This window comes from Piliocolobus tephrosceles, chromosome 4 (assembly GCF_002776525.5).
Source record: "Piliocolobus tephrosceles isolate RC106 chromosome 4, ASM277652v3, whole genome shotgun sequence".
NCBI lineage: Eukaryota > Metazoa > Chordata > Mammalia > Primates > Cercopithecidae > Piliocolobus > Piliocolobus tephrosceles.
Window position 1 is genome coordinate 34,982,448 of NC_045437.1, and position 20,222 is coordinate 35,002,669.

Sequence of the window (20,222 nt, forward strand, 5' to 3'; positions counted from 1 at the left end):
GGAAGGAAGGAAGGAAGGAAGGAAGGAAGGAAGGAAGGAAGGAAGGAAGGGAAAGTAAGTTATAACAGACTTGTACACAAAATGGTCATAGCAGGTTTATTTGTAATATTCCCAAACTGAAAATAACCCAAGTGTCTATCAACAGAAAACTAAATAAACACATTTTAGTAATGGGTACAATAGAACACTAGTAAGCAATAAAAATGAATAAATAACTCATAAACACAATATGAATGAATCTATAAATAATAATTTATATTCTTGGGATGTTTGCCCCCTCCAAATCTCATTGAAAAGATGGAGGTGGGCCTAGTGAGAGGTGTTTGAGTCTTGGGATCAGATACCTCATGGATGGCTTGGTGCTGTCACCATGGTAGTGAATTCACACAAGAGCTGGTTATTCAAAAGAGCTTAGCACCTCCACCCACTCTTTCTAGCTCCCTCTCTCATCATGTGACTAGCCGGCTCCCCCTTTGTCTTCTGCTATGATTGTAAACTTTCTGAGGCCTCACCATAAGCTGAGCAGATACTGGTGCCATGCTTGTACAGCCTGCAGAACTGTGAGTCAAATAAACCTCTTTTCTTCATAAATTATGCTGCCTCAGGTGATAGACATGTTATAGCAATGTGAAATGGACTAATACAATAATATTAATTAAAACAAGGCAAAATAAAAGAATACATACCTTATAGTCCCATTTACATAAAATTTAAAAGATACAAACTAACACATAGTGATATGTTAGTGACTAACTGGCAATGGGAGCTGGAAGGTGGGATGACACATAGTGGGGATTGTAAAGGGACAAGAGAAATTTTCTTGGAATGATGGAAATATTCATATCCTAATTATGTTGATGGATTCACAAGTATATACATGTTCAAACATCAAATTGTATATATGTTTTCATTTTTACTTTTTTTCTATTTTGGACAGAGTCTCACTTTGTCACCCAGGCTGTAGTGCAGTGGTGTGATTTGGCTCACTGCAACCTCCACCTCCTGGATTCAAGAAGTTCTCCTGCCTCTGCCTCTTGAGTAGCTGGGATTACAGGTGCACACCTCCAGGCCTGGCTAATTTTTGTATTTTTAATACAGATGGGGTTTCACTATATTGGCCAGGCTGGACTTGAACTCCTGACCTCAAGTGATCTACCCACCTTGGCCTCTCAAAGTGCTGGGATTACAAGTATGAACCACTCTTTATTAGTCCATTTTCATGATGCTGATAAAGACATACCCAAGACTGGGTAATTTGCAAAAAAGAAAAGAAAAATAGATTTAATGGACTCACAGTTCCACATGGCTGGAGAGGCCTCAGAATCATGGCAGAAGGTGAAAGGCACATCTTATATCACAACAGGCAAGAGAGAGAGAGAGTTTGTGTAGGGAAACACACGAGTTCTTATAAAACCATCAGATCTCATGAGACTTATTCACTATCACAAGAACAGCATGGGAAAGAACTGCCCCATGATTCAATTACCTCCCACCAGGTCCCTCCCACAACATGTGAAAGTTCAAGATGAGATTTAGGTGGGGACACAGCCAGCCCATATCATTCTGCCACCGGCCCCTCCCAAATCTCACGTCCTCACAGTTCAAAACCAATCATGCCTTCCCAATAGGCCCACAAAATCTTAACTCATTTCAGCATTAACTCAGAAGTCCACAGTCCAATGTCTTATCCGAGACAAGGCAAGTCCCTTCTGCCTACAAGCCTGTAAAATCAAAAGCAAGTTAGTTACTTCCTAGATACAATGGGGGTAGAGGCATTGGGTAAATACAGCCCTTCCAAATGGAAGAAATTGGCCAAAACAAAGGGGCTACAGGTCTCATGCGGATCCAAAATCCAGCAGGGCAATCAAATCTTAAAGCTCCAAAATGATCTCCTTTGAATCCATGCCTCACATCCAGGTCATGCTGATGCGAGAGATAGATTCTCATGGTCTTGGGCAGCTCCATCCCTGTGGCTTTGCAAGGTATAGACTCCATCCCAGTTGGTTTCATGGGCAGCTGTTGAGTGTCTGTGGTTTTTCCAGGCACACAGTGCAAGCTATTGGTGAATCTACCATTCTGGGGTCTGGGGGACAGTGGCCCTCTTCTCATAGCTTCACTAGGTGGTGCCCCTAGTAGGGACTCTGAGTGAGGGCTTCAACCCACATTTCCTTCCACACTGACTTAGCAGAGGTTCTCCATGAGATCCCTGCCCCTACAGCAAACTTTTGCCTGAAAATACAGGCATTTCCGTACATCCTCTGAAATCTAGGCAGAGGTTCCCAAACCTCAATTTTTGACTTCTGTGACCTGCAGGCTCAATGCTACATGGAGGCTGCCAAGGCTTGGATCTTCCAGCCTCTGAAGCCATGGCTTGAGCTATACCTTGGCCCCTTTAGTCATGGCTGGTGCAACTGGGATGCAGGGCACCAAGAGTCCAGATGGCACTGGGACTCTAGGCCTGGTCCACAAAACCATTTTTTCCCCCTAGGCCTCTGGGCCTGTGATGGGAGGGGCTGCTGTGAAGACCTCTGACATGCCCTGGAGACATTTTCCCCACTGTCTTGGGGATTAACACTCGGCTTCTCCTTACTTATGCAATTTCTGCAGCAGCTTGAATTTCTCCTCAGAAAATGGGATTTTATTTTCTATCACATTGTCAGGCCACAAATTTTTTGAACTTTTATACTCCGCTTTCCTTATAAAACTGAATGCTTTTAAAATCACCCAAGTCACATCTTGAATGCTTTGCTGCTTAGAAATTTCTTCCACCAGATACCCTAAATCATCTCCCTGAAGTTCAAAGTTCCACAAATCTCTAGGGCAGGGGCAAAATGCCCCCATCACTTTGCCAAAACATAGCAAGATCCTCATAAGTTCCTCATCTCTATTTGAAACTACCTCAGCCTGGACTTCATTGTCCATATCCTATCATCATTTTTGTCAAAAAAAATTCAACAAGTCTCTAGGAAGTTCCAAACTTTTCCACATCTTCCTATCTCCTTCTGAGCCCTCCAAACTGTTCCAACCTCTGCCTGTTACCCAGTTCCAAAGTCACTTCCACTTTTTTGGGTGTCTTTACAGCAGCACCCCACTCTACCAGTACCAATTTAATGTATTATTTTGTTTTCATGCTGCTGATAAAGACATACCTGAGACTGGGTAATTTATAAAGAAAAATATATTTAATGGACTCACAGTTCCATATAGCTGGGGAATGATGGCAGAAGGCAGAAGGCATGTCTTACATCACAGGAGGCAAGAGAGAGAGAGCTCCTGCAGGGAAACTCCCCTTTCTTAAGACCATCAGATCTCATGTGACTTATTCACTATCACAAGAATAGCACAGGAAAGACCTGCCCTCATTATTTAATTACTTCCCACCAGGTTTCTTCCACAACACATGGGAATTTAAGATGAGATTCTGGTGGGGACACAGTCAAAACATATCACACTGCGCCCAGCTTCTAATTGTATATTTTATATACATGCAGTTTATTATTTATAGGTCAATATTGCTTCTGTAAAATGTCTTAAAAATGAAGAAAAGGAAGTTCAATCTGTGGCCATGAGGAAGTAATAGAGCAGATTTACCTTCCTACTTTAAACAACTAAAAATAAAGAAGATACAATTTATTTAAAAAAAATTGTTTCTAAACACTGGACACCAGTCAGTGCAGAACATTTATTACTGGCTGGAGAACATTTTCCTAATAGAGCTCCAGGGCTTCTCCCTGAATGGAGGAGACTGGATTCAGATTTCAGAGAACACAAGACAGACAGAATTCACAAAACAATACCAGAGGGGAGAGAGCTGCAGAGAGAAAAGTCAAGTTGGGATCTTCCAGAGAACAGTTCAGTACATATATGTCAGAACACTACCAAGGTCAGGAATGACTACCAGAAATAATCAGGTAGAATAATACCCAGACATCATACAAGGCCTCTCTCCAAACCCCTACTCATCTTGGGTTCAACTCTTGATATTTAGTAAAGATCTAAAGATAAGTTTTCCAAGCAGTTGGAAAAAGTATGGCATTTTGATCATTATCTAACTCCTGTCATTATCTATCCATGGGTTCTGATATTCAGAAGGAAGGCAATTTTACTTTATTAAGTTCCATAAATCTTAACAATATGAAATGTACTTTACCTTTTATGACAGATAAAGATGCTGTACATTTCACTCCTCAGGGCTACAGTAAACACCACTTATAGAGAAAGAGAAAAGCCCAGTGGCCAAATTAGAAACCTGAATTGCAATTATGGGTTTCCTCATATTAGCTATTGATCTGCTCTCCTACCTAGTTACTAAAAAAGTCAAAACTGACCTGCCGGTCAGGATGAGAATTTTCTGGTCAGGAGAAGAAAATCACTGCCCTGAGTGTTTGGAGTCAGCCCATGAAGATCACTGATGTAACTTGGGCAGTCACCCAAAAACAATGAGGACCTGTCACTTGGAGAAAAATATACCAGGTAGACGGTGAGGCACGGAAAACTGTCTTAAAGAAAGAAAGAAAAAGAGGCCTTCTGGTTCCAAAATAGTGTCATAGAATCAAGCTAGCTTCTCTCCCCAATTACAGAAAACCAAAAATAAATATACAGTGCTGAGATTATCACCTGCAATATCCCACAGCTCAAATATGAGAAGGAGATAGTTCCAAGGGCCACAGAAGAGTGAAAAAACTCCAAATAGGCATTAAGAGAACTGAAATTCCATATCTATGATACCCCTCCCCCATATCTGCCCATCACCAAGCATGTCAAAAATTTTCCCGTCTCTCACTTTTACACTGAAAAAGTGAAGTCGAGGTGGACAACCAACTTCCCCACCATCTTGGGTCCTCTGATAGAAGACCTGTCCCTGCCTCAACCCATAAGAAGCATGAGAGTGTCTGAAAGGAGAAATAGCCTTGAGGACAGAGACAAAGGGAGCCCAGAAACAAAGGGAGGAGGCAGGACTACCATTCCCAACTCTAGATACTCTGCTCTGTAACTCGGTCAAAGGAGATGCCAAATCAGAGTGGATGTTCAGTAACACCATGCTGTAAAAGGTCCATTCCACAGGTCTTCTCGACACAAATCGCTAAGCAGCCTTCCTACACTACCAATATATCCCTTTTGGGACTTTCTTGATTCAGGATGAGTGGCACTCTGATTGTGCTAGAACGAAGGCAAACCTGGGATTAAGGTGCCATCTAGAGCTGAAAAGGAGGCAGCAGCCTAGTGGAAAATAAAAAGCAAGAAAAAAAAAAAATCAACAGGCAAAGTGCAAAGAATCTCTAACCAAACATATCCAATTGAAACCAAGACGAGACACACAAAGAAAACTGGAAAAAATAACTAATCCTTCAATGTAAAGACATAGACCTATATCCACAAGAAACAACACGAAACGGACAATCATGACCTCCCCAGACAGACACAAGAAATCAGTGACTGACCCTAATAAGATGGCAATACGTAAACTCTCTGACCAAGAATTCAAAAGAGTAGTTTCAAAGAAACTCGTCAATCTCCAAGATAACACAGAAAAGTAATTCAGAAACTTATCAGAGAAATTTAGTTTAAAAAACTGAATTAGTCCAGTCACAGTGGCTCACGCATATAACATCAGCTACTCAGAAGCTGAGGTGGGAGGATTGCTTGAGGCCAGGAGTTCAAGACCAGCCTGGGCAACACAGAGAGACCCCATCTTTAAAAAAAAAGAAATCAGCTGGGCACGGAGGCTCATGCCTGTAATCCCAGCACTTTGGGAGGCCAAGGTGGGTGGATATCCTGAGGTCAGGAGTTCAAGACCAGTTTGGCCAACATGGTGAAACCCCGTCTCTACTAAAAATACAAAAAAATTTAGCCGGACATGGTGGCGTGTGCCTGTAGTCCCAGCTACTCGGGGGCCTGAGGCAGGGGAGCTGCTTCAACCTGGGAGGTGGAGGTTGCAGTGAGCCGAGATTGCACCACTGCACTCTAGCTTGGGCAACAGAGCGAGACTCCATCTCAAAAAAAAAAAAAAAATCAAAAAATAAATTAGTTGGCACAGGCCTATAGTCCCAGCTACTCAGGAAGCTAAGGCAGAGGATCTCTTAAACTCAGTTCAGGGCTTCAGTGAGCTGTGATTGCAGCACCACTGTACTCCAGCCTGGGTGACAGAGCAAGACCTATCTCTAAAAAATGTTTTAAATGAAATAATAGGAAAAATTCAAACAAATCTTGGCACCAAGAAACACACTTGCTGAACTGAATAATTCATTAGAGATGTTCAACAGCAAGATGGATCAAGTAGAGGAAAGAATCAGTAAGCTCAAAAACAGCCTATTTGAAAATATAAAGTCAGAGGAGAAAAGACAGAAAAAAAGGATGAAATGGAACAAAGATTACTTACAAGGTATATAAAATTACCTCAAAAGACCAAATCTAAAAAGTATTGGTGTTCAAGAGGGAGTTGGGCAAGAACAAGTGATAGAAATCTTCAAATAAATAGTAACAGAAAACTTTCCAAAACTTGAAAAGGCGATAAATATCCAGGAAAAGGAAGGTCAGGGAACACCAAACAGACCCACACAAAACTACCCCAAGGTAAAATTCTCAAAGATCAAGGACAATGAGTGGATCCTAAAAGCACCAAGAGAAAAGTGCCAAGTAACATAAAAAAGAGGTATAATTCATCTGAAAATAGACTTCACAATGGAAACCATACATGCCAGGGAGAGTAAAATGACATTTTCAAAGTGCTGAAAGAAGAACACCTGTTACCTAAGAATATTGTATCCAGTAAAGCTATCCTTCCAATACGAGAGACAGAGTATCTCCCAAATAAAAGCTATGAGAATTTGTAACTACTAGATTACCAGATCTGTCTTATAAGAAAGGCTAAAGAGAGCTCTCCAATCTGGGGAAAAAAAACACTAACATGCAAAAATAAAATATTTGAAGGTATAAAATCCACTGGTAAAACTAAGTGCATGGATGCACCCAGAATACTCTATAATGTAATTGTGGTGTGAAACTCACTCATTACTCTAGTATGAAGCCCAAAAGACAAATCTATTGAAAACAAAATAATAGCCACAGCAACCTAATAATAGATAGGCAATACAAAAGTATACACATTGAGATAGCATAAAGTCAAAATGAGGGAGGGATGAAGTTAAAGTGCAGAGGTCATTTTTCTCCTTTTGATTGTTGTTTGTATTCTGTTTTTTGTGACCTAAGTTGTCATTTATTTAAAATAATTTGTTATGTCTATAAGATATTTTAGAAGCCTCATGGCAACCACAATACAAAAATTTATAATAGGATTCATTAAAACTAAAAAGCAATGAATTAAACATATTGCCAGAGGAAACAACTTACCCACAAATGAAGACAGAAAGGAAGAAACAAAGAAAGGAGTTACAAAGTAACCGGAAAACAAGCAACAAAAAGTAATTACATATCAGAAAAAAAAAAAAAGCACTGAATATAAATGGACTCAATTATCCAATTAAAAGGCATATAGTTGAATGGAGAAAGAAACAAGACTCAACTATATGCTACATTAAAAAAAACCACTCTACCCATAAAGACACAGCAGAGTAAAAGTGAAGGGATGGGAAAAGATATGCCATGCAACTGGAAACCAAAAACGAGCAGGAATACTATCAACATATCAACATATCAACATATCAACATATCAGATTAGATAGAATACGGCCGGGTGCGGTTGCTCACGCCGGTAATCCCAGCACTTTGGGAGGCAGAGGCAGCCAGATTACCTGAGGTCAGGAGTACGAGACCAGCCTGGCTAACATGGAGAAACCTCGTTTCTACCAAAAATACAAAAATTAGCTGGGTATGGTGGCACATGTCTGTAATCTCAGCTACTTGAGAGGCTGAGGCAGAAGAATAGCTTGAGGCCGGGAGACAGAGGTTGCAGTGAGCTAAGATTGTGCTATTGCACTCCAGCCTGGCTGACAGAGCAAGATTCTGTCAAAAAAAAAAAGAATACAAATAAAAGACTGTAAAAAGAGACAAAGAAGGTCTCTATAGAATGATTAAAGGGTCAGTTCAGCAAAAAGATATAACAATTTTACATATCTGTGCACTTCATACCAGAGCTCCCAAGTATACAAAGCAAACATAAATAGATCTAAAGAGAGAGATAGAGTGCAATACTATAATAGTAGGGAACTTCAACATCCCACTTTCAGTAACGGACAGATTATCTAGACAGAAAGTCAACAGAGAAACACTGGAGTTAATTTGATAGTAATAAATGCCTATACTAAAAAGTTCAAAAGGCTTCATATAGACAATCTAATGATACACTTCAAGGAACTCTAAAAACAAGAACAAAAAAAAAAAAAACAAAATTAGTAGAAAGAAAAAAGTAAAAACATCAGAGCAGAAATAAATGAAACTGAGACTAAAACAAAGACAGAAGATCAATGAAACAAAAAGTTGACTTTTTAAAAGAATAAACAAAATCAACAAATCTTTAGCCAGATGATATGGTGTGGCTGTGTTCCCATCCAAATCTTATCTCAAGTTGTGATCCTTAGTATTGGAAGAGGGACCTGGTGAGAGATGATTGGATCATGGGGGCAGATTTCCCTCTGGTTGTTCTCATGATAGTGAGTGAGTTCTCACAATATCTTGTTGTTTGAAAGTGTGTACAGCACTTCCCCCTTTGCTCGTTTTCCTCTCCTGCTCTACCATGGTAAGACATTCTTGCTTCCCATTTGCCTTCTGCTGTATGTAATAGTAAGTTCCCTGATGCCTCCCAGCTATGCTTCCTGTATAGCCTGTGGAATTGTGAGTCAATTATACCTCTTTTCTTCATAAATTACCCAGTCTCAGGTAGTTCTTCATAGCAGTGTGGAAATAGACTAATACAGATAATTGGTACCAGAGAAGTGAGGCATTGCTATAAAGATACCTGAAAATGTGGAAATGACTTTGCAACTGGGTAACAGGCAGAGGTTGGAACAGTTTGGAGGGCTCAGAAGGAGACAGGAAGATGTGGAAAAGTTTGGAACTTTCTGGAGACTTGTTGAATGATTTTGACCAAAATGCTGACAGTGATATGGACAATGAAGTCCAGGCTGAGGTGATCTCAGATGGAAATGAGGAACTTACTGGGAAATGAAGCAAAGGTCACTCTTGCTATGCTTTAGCAAAGAAACTGGTGGCATTGTGACCTTGCTCTAGAGATATGTGAAACTTTGACCTTGAGAGAGATAATTAGGGTATCTGGCTGAAGAAATTTCTAAGCAGCAAAGCATTCAAGTCATGGTCTGGCTGCTTCTAAAAGCCCATGTTCATTTGCATAAACAAAGAGAACTTATATTTCAAAGGGAAATAGAGTATAAACTTTTGAAAAATTTGCAGCCTGACTATGTGGTAGAAAAGAAAAACCCATTTTCTGGGGAGAAATTCAAGCAGCTACCTGCAGAAGCTTGTATAAGTAAAGAGGAGCCAAATGTTAATAACCAAGACAATGGGGAAAATATCTCTAAGGCATGTCAGAGACCTTCATGGCAGCCCCTACAATCACAGGCCCAGAGGGCTAGGAGGGGAAAATGGTTTTGTGGGCTAGGCCCAGGACCCCACTGCTCTGTTCAGCCTTGGGACATGGCACCCCCAGCTGCTCCAGCTCCAGTCATGGCTAAAAGAGGCCCAGCTAAGGTCATTGCCTCAGAGGGTGCAAGTACCAAGACTTGGTGGTTTCCATGTGGAGTTAGGCCTGCAGGTGTGCAGAAGGCAAGAGTTGAGATTTGGAAGCCTCCATCTAGTTTTCAGAGGACATATGAAAATGCCTTCATGTCTGCTGCAGGGGTGGAGCACTCATGGAGAACATCTACCAGGACAGTGCAGAGGAGAAATGTGGGGTTGAAGCCCTCAAACAAAGTCCCTACTGAGGCATTGCCTAGTGGAGCTGTCCTCCAGACCCCAGAATGGTAGAACCACCAACAGCCTGCACCATCCTCCTGGAAAAGCTTCAGGCACTCAACACCAGATCACTAAAGCAGTCATATGGGCTATACCTTGCAGAGCCACAGGGGCAGAGCTGCCCAAGGTCTTGAAAGGCCATCTTTTGCATCAGCATGCCCTGGATATGAGATATGGAATCAAAGGAAATTATTTTGGCACTTTAAGATTTAATGGCTTCCTTGCTGGGTTTCAGATGTGCATGGGGCCTATACTCCCTTTGTTGAGGACAATTTCTCCCATTTGGAATGGGAGTTTTTACCCAATGACTACACTCTCATGGTATCTTGGAAGTAACTGACTTGTTTTAGATTTAAAAGGCTCACAGGCAGAAGGGACTTGTCTTGCTTCAGATGAAACTTTGGACTTGGACTTTTGAATTAAGGCTGGAATGGGTTAAGATTTTGAGGGACTGTTGAAAAGGCATGGTTTTGTTTTGAATTATAAGAAGGACATGAGATTTGGAATAGGCCAGGGGTGGAATGACACAGCTTGGCTTTGTGTCCCCACCCAACCTCGCCTCAAATTGTGATCCTTAGTGTAGGAGAAGAGGCCTGGTGGGAGGTGATTGGATCATGTGTGCAGATTTCCCCTTGCTGTTCTCGTGACAGTGACTGAGTTCTCATGAGATTTGAATGTTTGAAAGTGTGTAGCACTTCCTCCCTTGCTTTCTCTCACTCCTGCTCCACCATGGTAAGATGTGCTTGCTTTCCCTTCACTTTCTGCCACAATTGTAAGTTTCCTGAGGCCTCCCAGCCACACTTCCTATACATCCTGTGGAACTGTGAGTCAATTGCACCTCTTTTCTTCATAAATTACCCAGTCTCAAGTAATTCTTTACAGCAGTGTGAAAACAGACTAATACACCAGACTAAAAAATAAAAATAAAATCAAAAAAATAAAATCAGAAACAAAAAAAAAGGATATAACAACTGAGGCCACAGAAATACGAAGAATCATTAAAATTCTCTATATTATTATAAACAACAATATGCCAACAAATTGGAAAACCTAGAAGAAAAGGATAAATTCCAAGGCACATAAAACCTACCAAGACCAAGCTATGGAGAAATAGAAAACCTCAACAAACTTATGATGAAGAATGAGATCAAAGCCATAATAAAGACTCTCTCATTAAAGAAAAGCCCAGGACCTGATGAATTCACTGATGAATTCTATCAAACATCCAAATAACTAATTCCAATTCTACTCAAAGACTTCAAAACAATTAAAGATCAGGGACTATTTTCAAACTCATTCTATAGGACCAGCCATACTCTCATACCAAATTCAGACCGGGGCATAATAAGAAAAAAAAAAAACACTATAGGCCAATATAACAGATCAAGATAGATGCAAAATCCTCAATAAAATACTAGCAAATCAAATTCAACAACACATTAAAAAGATCATTCACCATGATCAAGTGAGATTCATCCCAGGGATGCAAGGTAGTTCAACATATGCAAATCAACAAACATGATACATCACATTAACAGAACCAAGAACAAAAACCATATGATCATTTCAATAGATGCATAAAAGCATTCAGCAAAATCCAACACCTTTTTATGATTTAAAAAAAAAAAAAAAGCCCTCAACAAACTAGGTATAGAAGGAATGTACCTCAAAAACATAAAGGCTATATATGAGACACCACAACTAACATCATATCAAATAGCGAAAAATTGAAAATAGCTAAGATCTGAAATAAGACAAAGATGCCCACTTCCATTACTTTTATTTAACATCATAGTGGAAGTTCTGGACAGAGAAGTTAGGCAAGAGAAATAAATAAAGACATCCAAATTGGAAAGGAAGTAGTCAAATTAGCCTTGTTCACAGAAAACATGATTTTATACTTAAAAAACCTAGAGACCCCGGCAAAAACCTATTAGAATTCATAAGCAAATTCAGTAAAGTTGCAGGATAAAAAAATCAACATACAAAAATCAGTAGCATTTCCATGTGTCAACAGCAAACAACCTGAAAAAGAGAGCAATAAAGAAATTCCATTTATAATAGCTACAAAAAAATATAAAATACCTAGAAATCAATTTAACAAAAGATGTAAAAGATGTATATGGAAAGCTGTAAAACTCCACCGAAAGAAATTGAAGAGGACACAAGAAATTGAAAGCTATTCCTTGTTCATGGACTAAATGAATAAATGTTGTTAAAATGCCAAAACTATCCAAAGCAAACTTACAAATTCAATGGAATTATTATCAAAATATCAATGACATTATTCACAGAAATAGAAAAAAATTATAAAATGTATATGGAACCGTAAAAGATCCTAAGTAACCAAAGCAATCCTCAGCAAAAAGATTAAAGCCAGAGGCAACAAACTACATGACTTCAAAATATACTGCAAACATAGAGTAACCAAATCAGCATGATCCTGGCATGAAAACAAACACATAGACCAATGGAACAGAAGAGCCCAGATAAAAACCCACACATGTATAGCGACCTTATCTTCAACAAAGGTACCAAGAACATACAATGAGGAAAGGACAGTCTTTACAATAAATGATGCTGGAGAAACTGTAAAACTGGATAGATACAAACAATAAAACCAAACCACTATCTCTCACCATACAAAAAGATAAGGTCAAAGTGGATTTAAAACTTAATTCTAAGATTTAAAACTATGAAACTACTAGAAGAAGACATTGAGGAACTATTCCAAGATATTGGTCTCAGCAAAGACTTTTTTAGATAGACGTCAAAAGTACAGGCAACCAAAGCAAAAATAGACAAATGGGATTACATAGAGCCAAAAAGCTTCTGCACAGCAAAAGAAACAGTCAACAAAATGAAAAGACAAACCAAAGAATGGAGAAAATATTTGCAAACTATTCATTTCACAATGGATTAATAACCAGAATATATAAGCAGCTCAAACAACTTAATAGCAAATAATTTAGTTAAACATAGGGAAAAGATCTGAATAGACATTTCTCAAAATAACCAACAGGTATATAAGAAAATGTTCAGCATTATTTATCATCAGAAAAATGCAAATCAAAATCACAATGTGATATCACCTCATCACAGTTAAATGCCTTTTATCTGAAAGACAGGGAATAATGAATGCTGACAAGAAAGTCAAGAAAGGGGAACCCTCATACACTGTAAATTAGTACAGCTGCTATGGAAAACTCCACTAAGAATCTTCAAAAAACTAAAGACAGAACTACCATATGATGTAGCAATTCCACTACTGGATATACAATCCAAAAGAAAAAAGTCAGTATATCGAAGAGATAGCTGCATTCCCAGGTTTATTGCAGCACTGTTTACGATAACCAAAATAAGGCAATCAACCTAAGTGCACATCAGTGGACTAATGAATAAAGAAAACATGATTTAAATCCACAATGAAATATTATTCAGCTATAGAAAATAATGAAATCCTGTAATTTACAGCAACATGGATGGAATTAGAGGCCATTATATTAAGTGAAATAAGCCAAGCATAGAAAGAGAAATATCCCATATTCTCATCCATATGTAGCAGCTCACAAAAGTGGATCTTATGAAAGTAAAGAGTAGACTGGTGATTACTAGAGACCAGAAACGGTAATGTAGAGGGAAGATGGATAGAGGTTGATTAATGAGTACACATCTATAGCTTTACAGAAGAAATAAGATCTGGTGTTTGAAAGATAAGTAGGGTGACTACAGTTTACAATAATTTATTGTATATTTCAAAGTAGCTAAAAGAGAATAATTTGAATGTTTCTAGAATAAAGAAAGAACAAATATTCAAGGTCATGCATATCCCAATTACACTGATTTCATCCTTACAAATTATATAAATAAGTTATTACATGTACACTGAAAATATGTACATCTATTATGCAGCAATAAAAAAGTATAAATTTTTTTAAAAGGAAAAAGAGTCAGAACCTCAAATAATTATGTTCTCCTTTAGGCTGTTATCCTATACTTCATATTTCAGTTATGAATTGGAAAAATATTACATGTGAGCACAAGAAACCTACACTTCTTCAGTATCCCTGAAGTCATTTAGTTATTAAAGTTTTAAATAAGGAAGTGATGGAAACATGTAGTTAACAAATGTTGAAATATTTCAATACACTGATTTGGCTATCAGACTATCAAAAACAACCCAATCAGGTGTTTTTCCTATTTTCAGAGCTCTACCCAAATACTACTGCAAAATAGAAGAAAGAATATTTCATCTCAACCTCAGAACTGTCCAAAGATTGAGGAATACTGAAAGAAACTCCAAAACAACTGAACCCCAACACTTGAACCCAAAGATAAAACTGAACAGATCCGTGGATCCACAGAATCATTTGTAGATTTTGGTGTGCATGGTCTGTTAAAGTAGTGGGTCTATAGCTTTCAGCAGTTTCTCAAAGGCTATTGGAACCACCAAAATAAAATGACCATATATTACTGCTGAGAAATCAGATTGATTATAAGGCAGATACAAAGGGAAATGTGTAAAAAGGATATTCAGTGAACATTCCGAAACTCAATCTAGAGGGTGATCAAGACTGCATTAAAACTATCTGAACATTAACAAGGCCTGAAGTTTACCTTCAGAATTTTATAATGACTCAGACTTTTTCTCCCAAGATGGTTAATTTTTGATGTTGTTCAAAGTTTCCTCAGATTGAGAAACCCAGAACCTGTAGACCCAGATTCACCCAACTCTGTTATTAATTTCTCATTTGACATTAAATAAATTATTTAAGTTCTCTGGTCCTCCTTCTCCTTGTCTGTCAACAGAATTTGATGAGTTTCATTTTAGTTACAATTCTTTGGAGGCAATGAAGCAATTAAGAACTTTTGACATCATTATGTACAACTTATGCATAGCTACAAATTTTTCAAGCATATGAGGTCATGTTAATCATATATTCCCATCTCGGTTCATAATTAAGAGGCTCCCTGGGAAATCTTTCATAAATTTCAAGTCTCTCAAGAACAAAAAGTAACCTGTGGGATAGGAAGAACTTCTATACTTACATAATAAAAGCTTGAAATATGGCAAAATATTTCTGTTCAAAAAAAATTTAAGCCATACTATTGTGTAGTGTTCCTCAAAATTATTAATAATAATGTGTGGAAAGTTGTCTAAAATAGGATGACACTCAGGTAAATAGTAAAACACAGAAGTATGGCATTGTGAAGTCTTAGTCTACAGACCCCAATAAGAATTCCAATACTTAACATGAAGACACACCCACACACACATTTATTCATCCCGAAATAAGACTACATTCAAAAAAGTTTTTACTATGCAGCTCTATAAAAAAGATATTATCACTTTTTTTCTTAGAGTAAAAGAATATAAAAATTAGTTTTTAAAAAAGATACCTGGGATTAAAAAGTTTCCACTCTGAGGAAGCATAGTCACATTATGACCATGCTCTTGAAGAATCTGAGACACCCGGTTCAACAGTAGGTAATGGCTTCCACCTAGAAACAATGCACAATGTCATTTTGTACAGATGAAAATAGAGTTTCTGATGACAATATGGGAGTTGGCAGGAGGGAATGGAAATTCAGCAGAAAAAGTTTAGGGAAGAGGAAAGGTGAACAGTGAGCAGATGGACACAAGCGCTTCCTGTTCCTCAATCTCACTTTGGGTAATGCCCGGCACATGCACCCAAAGCCTTCCTGTCCTACGTGCAGGACCTGTGGCAATCCTCCATCAAAGATTTCCATTTGTGGCTCAAAGTCTCTGTGTCAGTGTAATGAGCTTCTCTGTGATTACGCCTGTAAAAGTTGCTCATCTTAAGGTACATACTGCACGTTAATTGGGGCCTTAGAGAGGCACTGTCTCCAAAATATAACTGCAATGATAGAAAATACAGCACAGTAGTGTCAACATTAGTATGAAGAGTTCCTAATGAGCAATCAATCAGAGCTATCTGTCATTCTATTCTGGAAAAGTACGCTACTGTAGCAGACAGAAATATAGAAGCTACAAGGTGAGTCTAAGAAACTGCCATTGGACAGAAGCTACTACTTAGAGCCCAAATCTTTGTGATTCAAATGTATTTGGCAGGAAAGTACTCAATTTGGCCAGTATTCAACTTATAATTAAGATATCTGAGGACAACTGTGGAGCCCTTGGGGTGGGCCTACAAGATCCTGGTTGCACCAAAAACTAAGGAATCACTGATTCTAGGAAAACCCTACCATACTAAGGAAAGAGAAGCTTGGTCCTCAAAAGAGGTAAAAATTTTATCACGTTAATATCCTTTCTTAGAAGATCCTTCACTGGAATCTAAGGGTCTCAGCAGCAAAAAAAAAAAAAAAGAAGAAGAAGAAGAAGATCAGAAGAGAAATTAATGGAAACATGCCAAGAGCTTGAGGATGGAGGTGGAAGCGGAGTAGAGAAGTAGTGTGCAGCTCTCTGAATGACTCGGTTTACTTATACCCAGACGTGAATAGTCTAAAGCAACAAGGGATGTATAAAGTACAAATCTGCAACAGGTCTTGCTCAAATTTTAATCCATGTAAGAACAGGGAATCGGGAAGAAGGGGTCCTCACAGAAACAGCCATTCATAGTGAGTCTTAAGAGGTCAAATGGCTTTCTGGGACAAAGACCAGGATTCCAGCACCTGGATTCAGAAACGACACCAGCTTCCTTTTGGAGTCTGAGGAAGGAGGACGGTGTACTTTCAAGAAGTCAAGAAGCTCTGTTGCTTCACTGCTACTAACGCTCAGACAGGGGGGAAAAGGGTTCAAATGAACTAACACAGTTTCTTAGTGATTTTCGAAAATCCTTAGTGAAAAGGGCTTCAGAGCGGAAGTTGTAGTGAGCGTGGTCTTGGGGTAAGAAACCCTAAACAATTTTTCATGGGACATTAGGGAGGCCACGTGGGCTCTTAAGAAAGGCATCTCACTTCCTGTCCCTCAGTTGCCCTCTCAGAAAACCAAAGTGGGCACTAAATTAGATGATCCGTGGTTCCTTCCAGCTCTACAAGCCCTGATTCTCCGTGATCTAAAAGGACTCCATTAGAGCCCACTACGGATTGAAATAAAGTCTTGGGGAGGCTCGATCCTGGGATCGAGCTCATATATAATTCTCTTTCATCTTCTACTTCTTTGAAATAAAAGTAAAATAAAACTGAGGCCCAAAATGCTGAATTAACAGTTCCATGAATCCCTCAGAAACGGTCAGCGGCACAGGTAAAAGGCATGAGGCTCCAAAACATCCGAACGACCTGGGTCCTCGCCTCAGCCCTGGGCAGTTCTCCAGGTTTCCCGTGGAGGAAAACACTCCACTGGCCTTGCAGCCATGAAATACCTGCCTGCGCCACCCTGGCTCCGGAGGCAGCTTCACAACATTTGCAGTGCTGCTCTCAGGAGAGCCTTTCCCTGGTCTCCAAGGGCTGAAAACGCTCACCACCGTTTCTACTGGAAGCTACTGCGCACCCCCGCCCCATGGAGCTTAGGGTGAGCCTCTGAAAGTCCCACTGCGCTCTGGAGAAGGCAGCCCGGGAACTCAAACTCTGGTCCTGGTCTCAAATTTCTGGCCCCAACCCTGCGGGATGGGGAGCGCGTCCTGAACAAGGAGAGGAAAGGAGAGTCTCTTTTCTCCAAAACTATCTTCCCCACCTCAGCAATAGAGGCCCCTCTCTGCCCCACAGCTGGATGGGCTTCTCCCTCCTCCAGCCGGGTCCGCAAGCCCAGCCTGGAAAATCGCCTGGATGACTCTGATCAAGCGTCGCTCGCTGGAGCCCTTGCAGTGTGGGTATCCGGGACGCGCCTGTCTGGGAATTCTCCGGCCAAGCACTCACCCATTGTAGATATTGTCAGGATTTTGGCAGCCTGTGAGAACAGGACCCCAGAGAGAAGGAAGCCCACTAGAAGCAGCACCCGCTGCCCAGCCATGCTCACTTCTACGGAAGCCGCGGATCTCAGCCTGGGCTGCCCGCCCTGCGCCTGGCTAAGGGACTCTGTGCACCTCAGTGCGCCAAAGGCACCGGCTGTGGGCCTAGGAAGACGTAGGAGACAGGATTCTGCCAATTCTCTTGCCCTTCTGTTCGTTCTCTTTCCCTCTGCCCCTCCTCCCTGGGTGCATGCTCCATGCGTTAATCTGCCTTCACCCTATCAAACTACCTGAAGTCAGTAGGAGGGGGTTGGTAACCTGATCTGTAATCTTTCTCTGCCTGTGTAATCACAGCTCTCCTATCTGGAAAATCTTTACTAAGAGCCAGGAATGACAGGAGCCTCAGTAAACCAGGTTAATGAAGGCTCCATCCCCAAGGAAACCGCCTGTCTTTTGTGGAGCTGTCTGAACTTATGGTACTCTACTTCCCTTCCAGCTGCCTCTATTACCTCATAGTGCCATCTCCATGCCCCCATTTTCCCCAGAAACCTGCTGAAAATCTCTAGCTGGTGTCCCAAGCTCAAGATGTCCCTGAGAGCGAATCCTTAAGGGAAACTGATCTACCCTCTCTGAGGGCCTCTTTAGAAGGTAACATTCATGAAGAGGAGCTACTAGTGTTCCAATTCTGGAAGTCACTCTGGGTCTGTACCTGGAGACTGAAATTCAAACACAGAGACTATGATTCTGAATGTGTGTCATAAAATAGACCTGGTGATATTTTGATAATCTCCCCAAAGCACAAACTGAGAATAGCTTGTAATTCTGCCCCCTTGAAAGGTCAACCCTGGGAAGGACAGGGATCACTATACCAGATATGGTCACCTTTGTACTCTCTATGCTCAAACCAAGACTTACTTAAGGAAAGGCTTTCAGAGCAATTCTAGATAGGCAGAGAAATCCTTCCATGGATTATATCTACCGGATGCAATGGGCCCTTGAATTCTGCTTGTCCTATTCCTGCCTTCAGTCTACAAGTATTATATTTTTAATCTGAATTTAAAGCATTACATTTTATTTAAAGCATTACATTTGTGCATCCCTCACCTAGACATGTCCATTGTGGAGAGGGAGGAAATGAGAAAGAGAGAGAGTCAAGAAAGACACATGCACAAACATACACACCCACACACACTTACACACACACATGGGCTGGGGGAAGGGAAAGGGAGAAGGGGAAAGAGAAGTGTGGAGGCGGGAAGGTTTACCGGTTATCACAAGACTCTAGTCCATCTATTCTTATACCTTTTATAATGCATTAGCAAAATAAAGGACTTGCTATCAAGCTCCAAGCTCTTCATTTATTCAGCAATTATTTTGACAGCTAATTATTACACCAGTTATTGTTTGCTTGTCAGACAGATGCGAAACACAATAAGAAATGAAATACATAATATATTCTTGGGAAATGCTACCAAGAGAAAACAAACAAGGAAAGAGATATGAAAGGTCAAGTATTAGGAGTGTTAACATATTAAATAGTATGATTTAAACCAACTCTAAAAAACTATTGGAGTATGAGAGAAAAATGAGCACAATACTTGATGATATTAAGTAGTTACTGTTGCTTTGGAGAAGAATTTTATGTTATTATGAAAGGAAATTAAATTTGGGGACCCCAAACTCATTCGACCAAAGGGAAAAGTCAAGCTTGGAACTGGGTCGCACAAACCTACCTCTCCCTTTTGGTTCCTAAATGAGATGGCTATAAGATGGAAAGCTACACACCGCCCCCATATGTTGCCCACAAGGAAATTCCTAATGAGCTCTTAAAATTTCATGGTGGCAATGCAAACTGATAGCTTATTTTTACAGGTGCAGTCACCCCTAGTCCACCAGACACAGATGCATATCTGCCTCATTTTGTCTATGTTATCTTATGTAAAAATGTAGATTCTCTGCATTTTTTTCTCTTCTCCATTTGTTTTATGTCATCTTATATAAAAAATGCAGATTGGCTGGCACAGTGGCTCATGCCTGTAATCCCAGCACTTTGGGAGGCCGAGGTGGGTGGATCACGAGATCAGGAGATTGAGAACATCCTGGCCAACATGGTGAAACCCTGTCTCTACTAAAAATACAAAAATTAGCTGGGCATGGTGGCACGTGCCTATAACCCCAGATACTCCCGAGGCTGAGGCAGGAGAATCGCTGGAACCCAGGAGGCAGAGGCTGCAGTGAGCCAAGATCACGCCACTGCACTCAAGCCTGGTGATAGAGCGAGACTCCGATTCACTGAGCCAGACAAAGGTATGAATGACTATTTTTCCCTACCCACCCCTTACATGAAAGTTGTGTACTTCTCAATATGCCACCCTCTCCCCTTTAAATTTAGAACCCTCAAAATCATCTTTGGAGAAAGGCAAAGAC

At 40.1% G+C, this 20,222-nt stretch overlaps 1 protein-coding gene across 2 annotated transcripts in view; it reads right to left on the reverse strand.

Annotated features, from left to right (window-relative positions):
* Positions 1–18,546, reverse strand: part of UGT3A1 (UDP glycosyltransferase family 3 member A1) — a 45,247-nt gene extending 26,701 nt beyond the window's left edge. The window contains exons 1-2 of one of the 2 annotated variants that reach the window (XM_023216582.3): positions 17,764–18,546; positions 15,328–15,429 (exon numbers count right to left, since the gene is read on the reverse strand). In XM_023216582.3, the coding sequence (XP_023072350.2) occupies positions 15,328–15,429; positions 17,764–17,857 (196 nt within the window). In that variant the 5' untranslated portion in view covers positions 17,858–18,546. The remainder of the gene's footprint in view (positions 1–15,327; positions 15,430–17,763) is intronic. The other variant, XM_023216583.2, reaches the window with a different exon arrangement.
* Between the last annotated feature and the right edge of the window lie 1,676 nt (positions 18,547–20,222).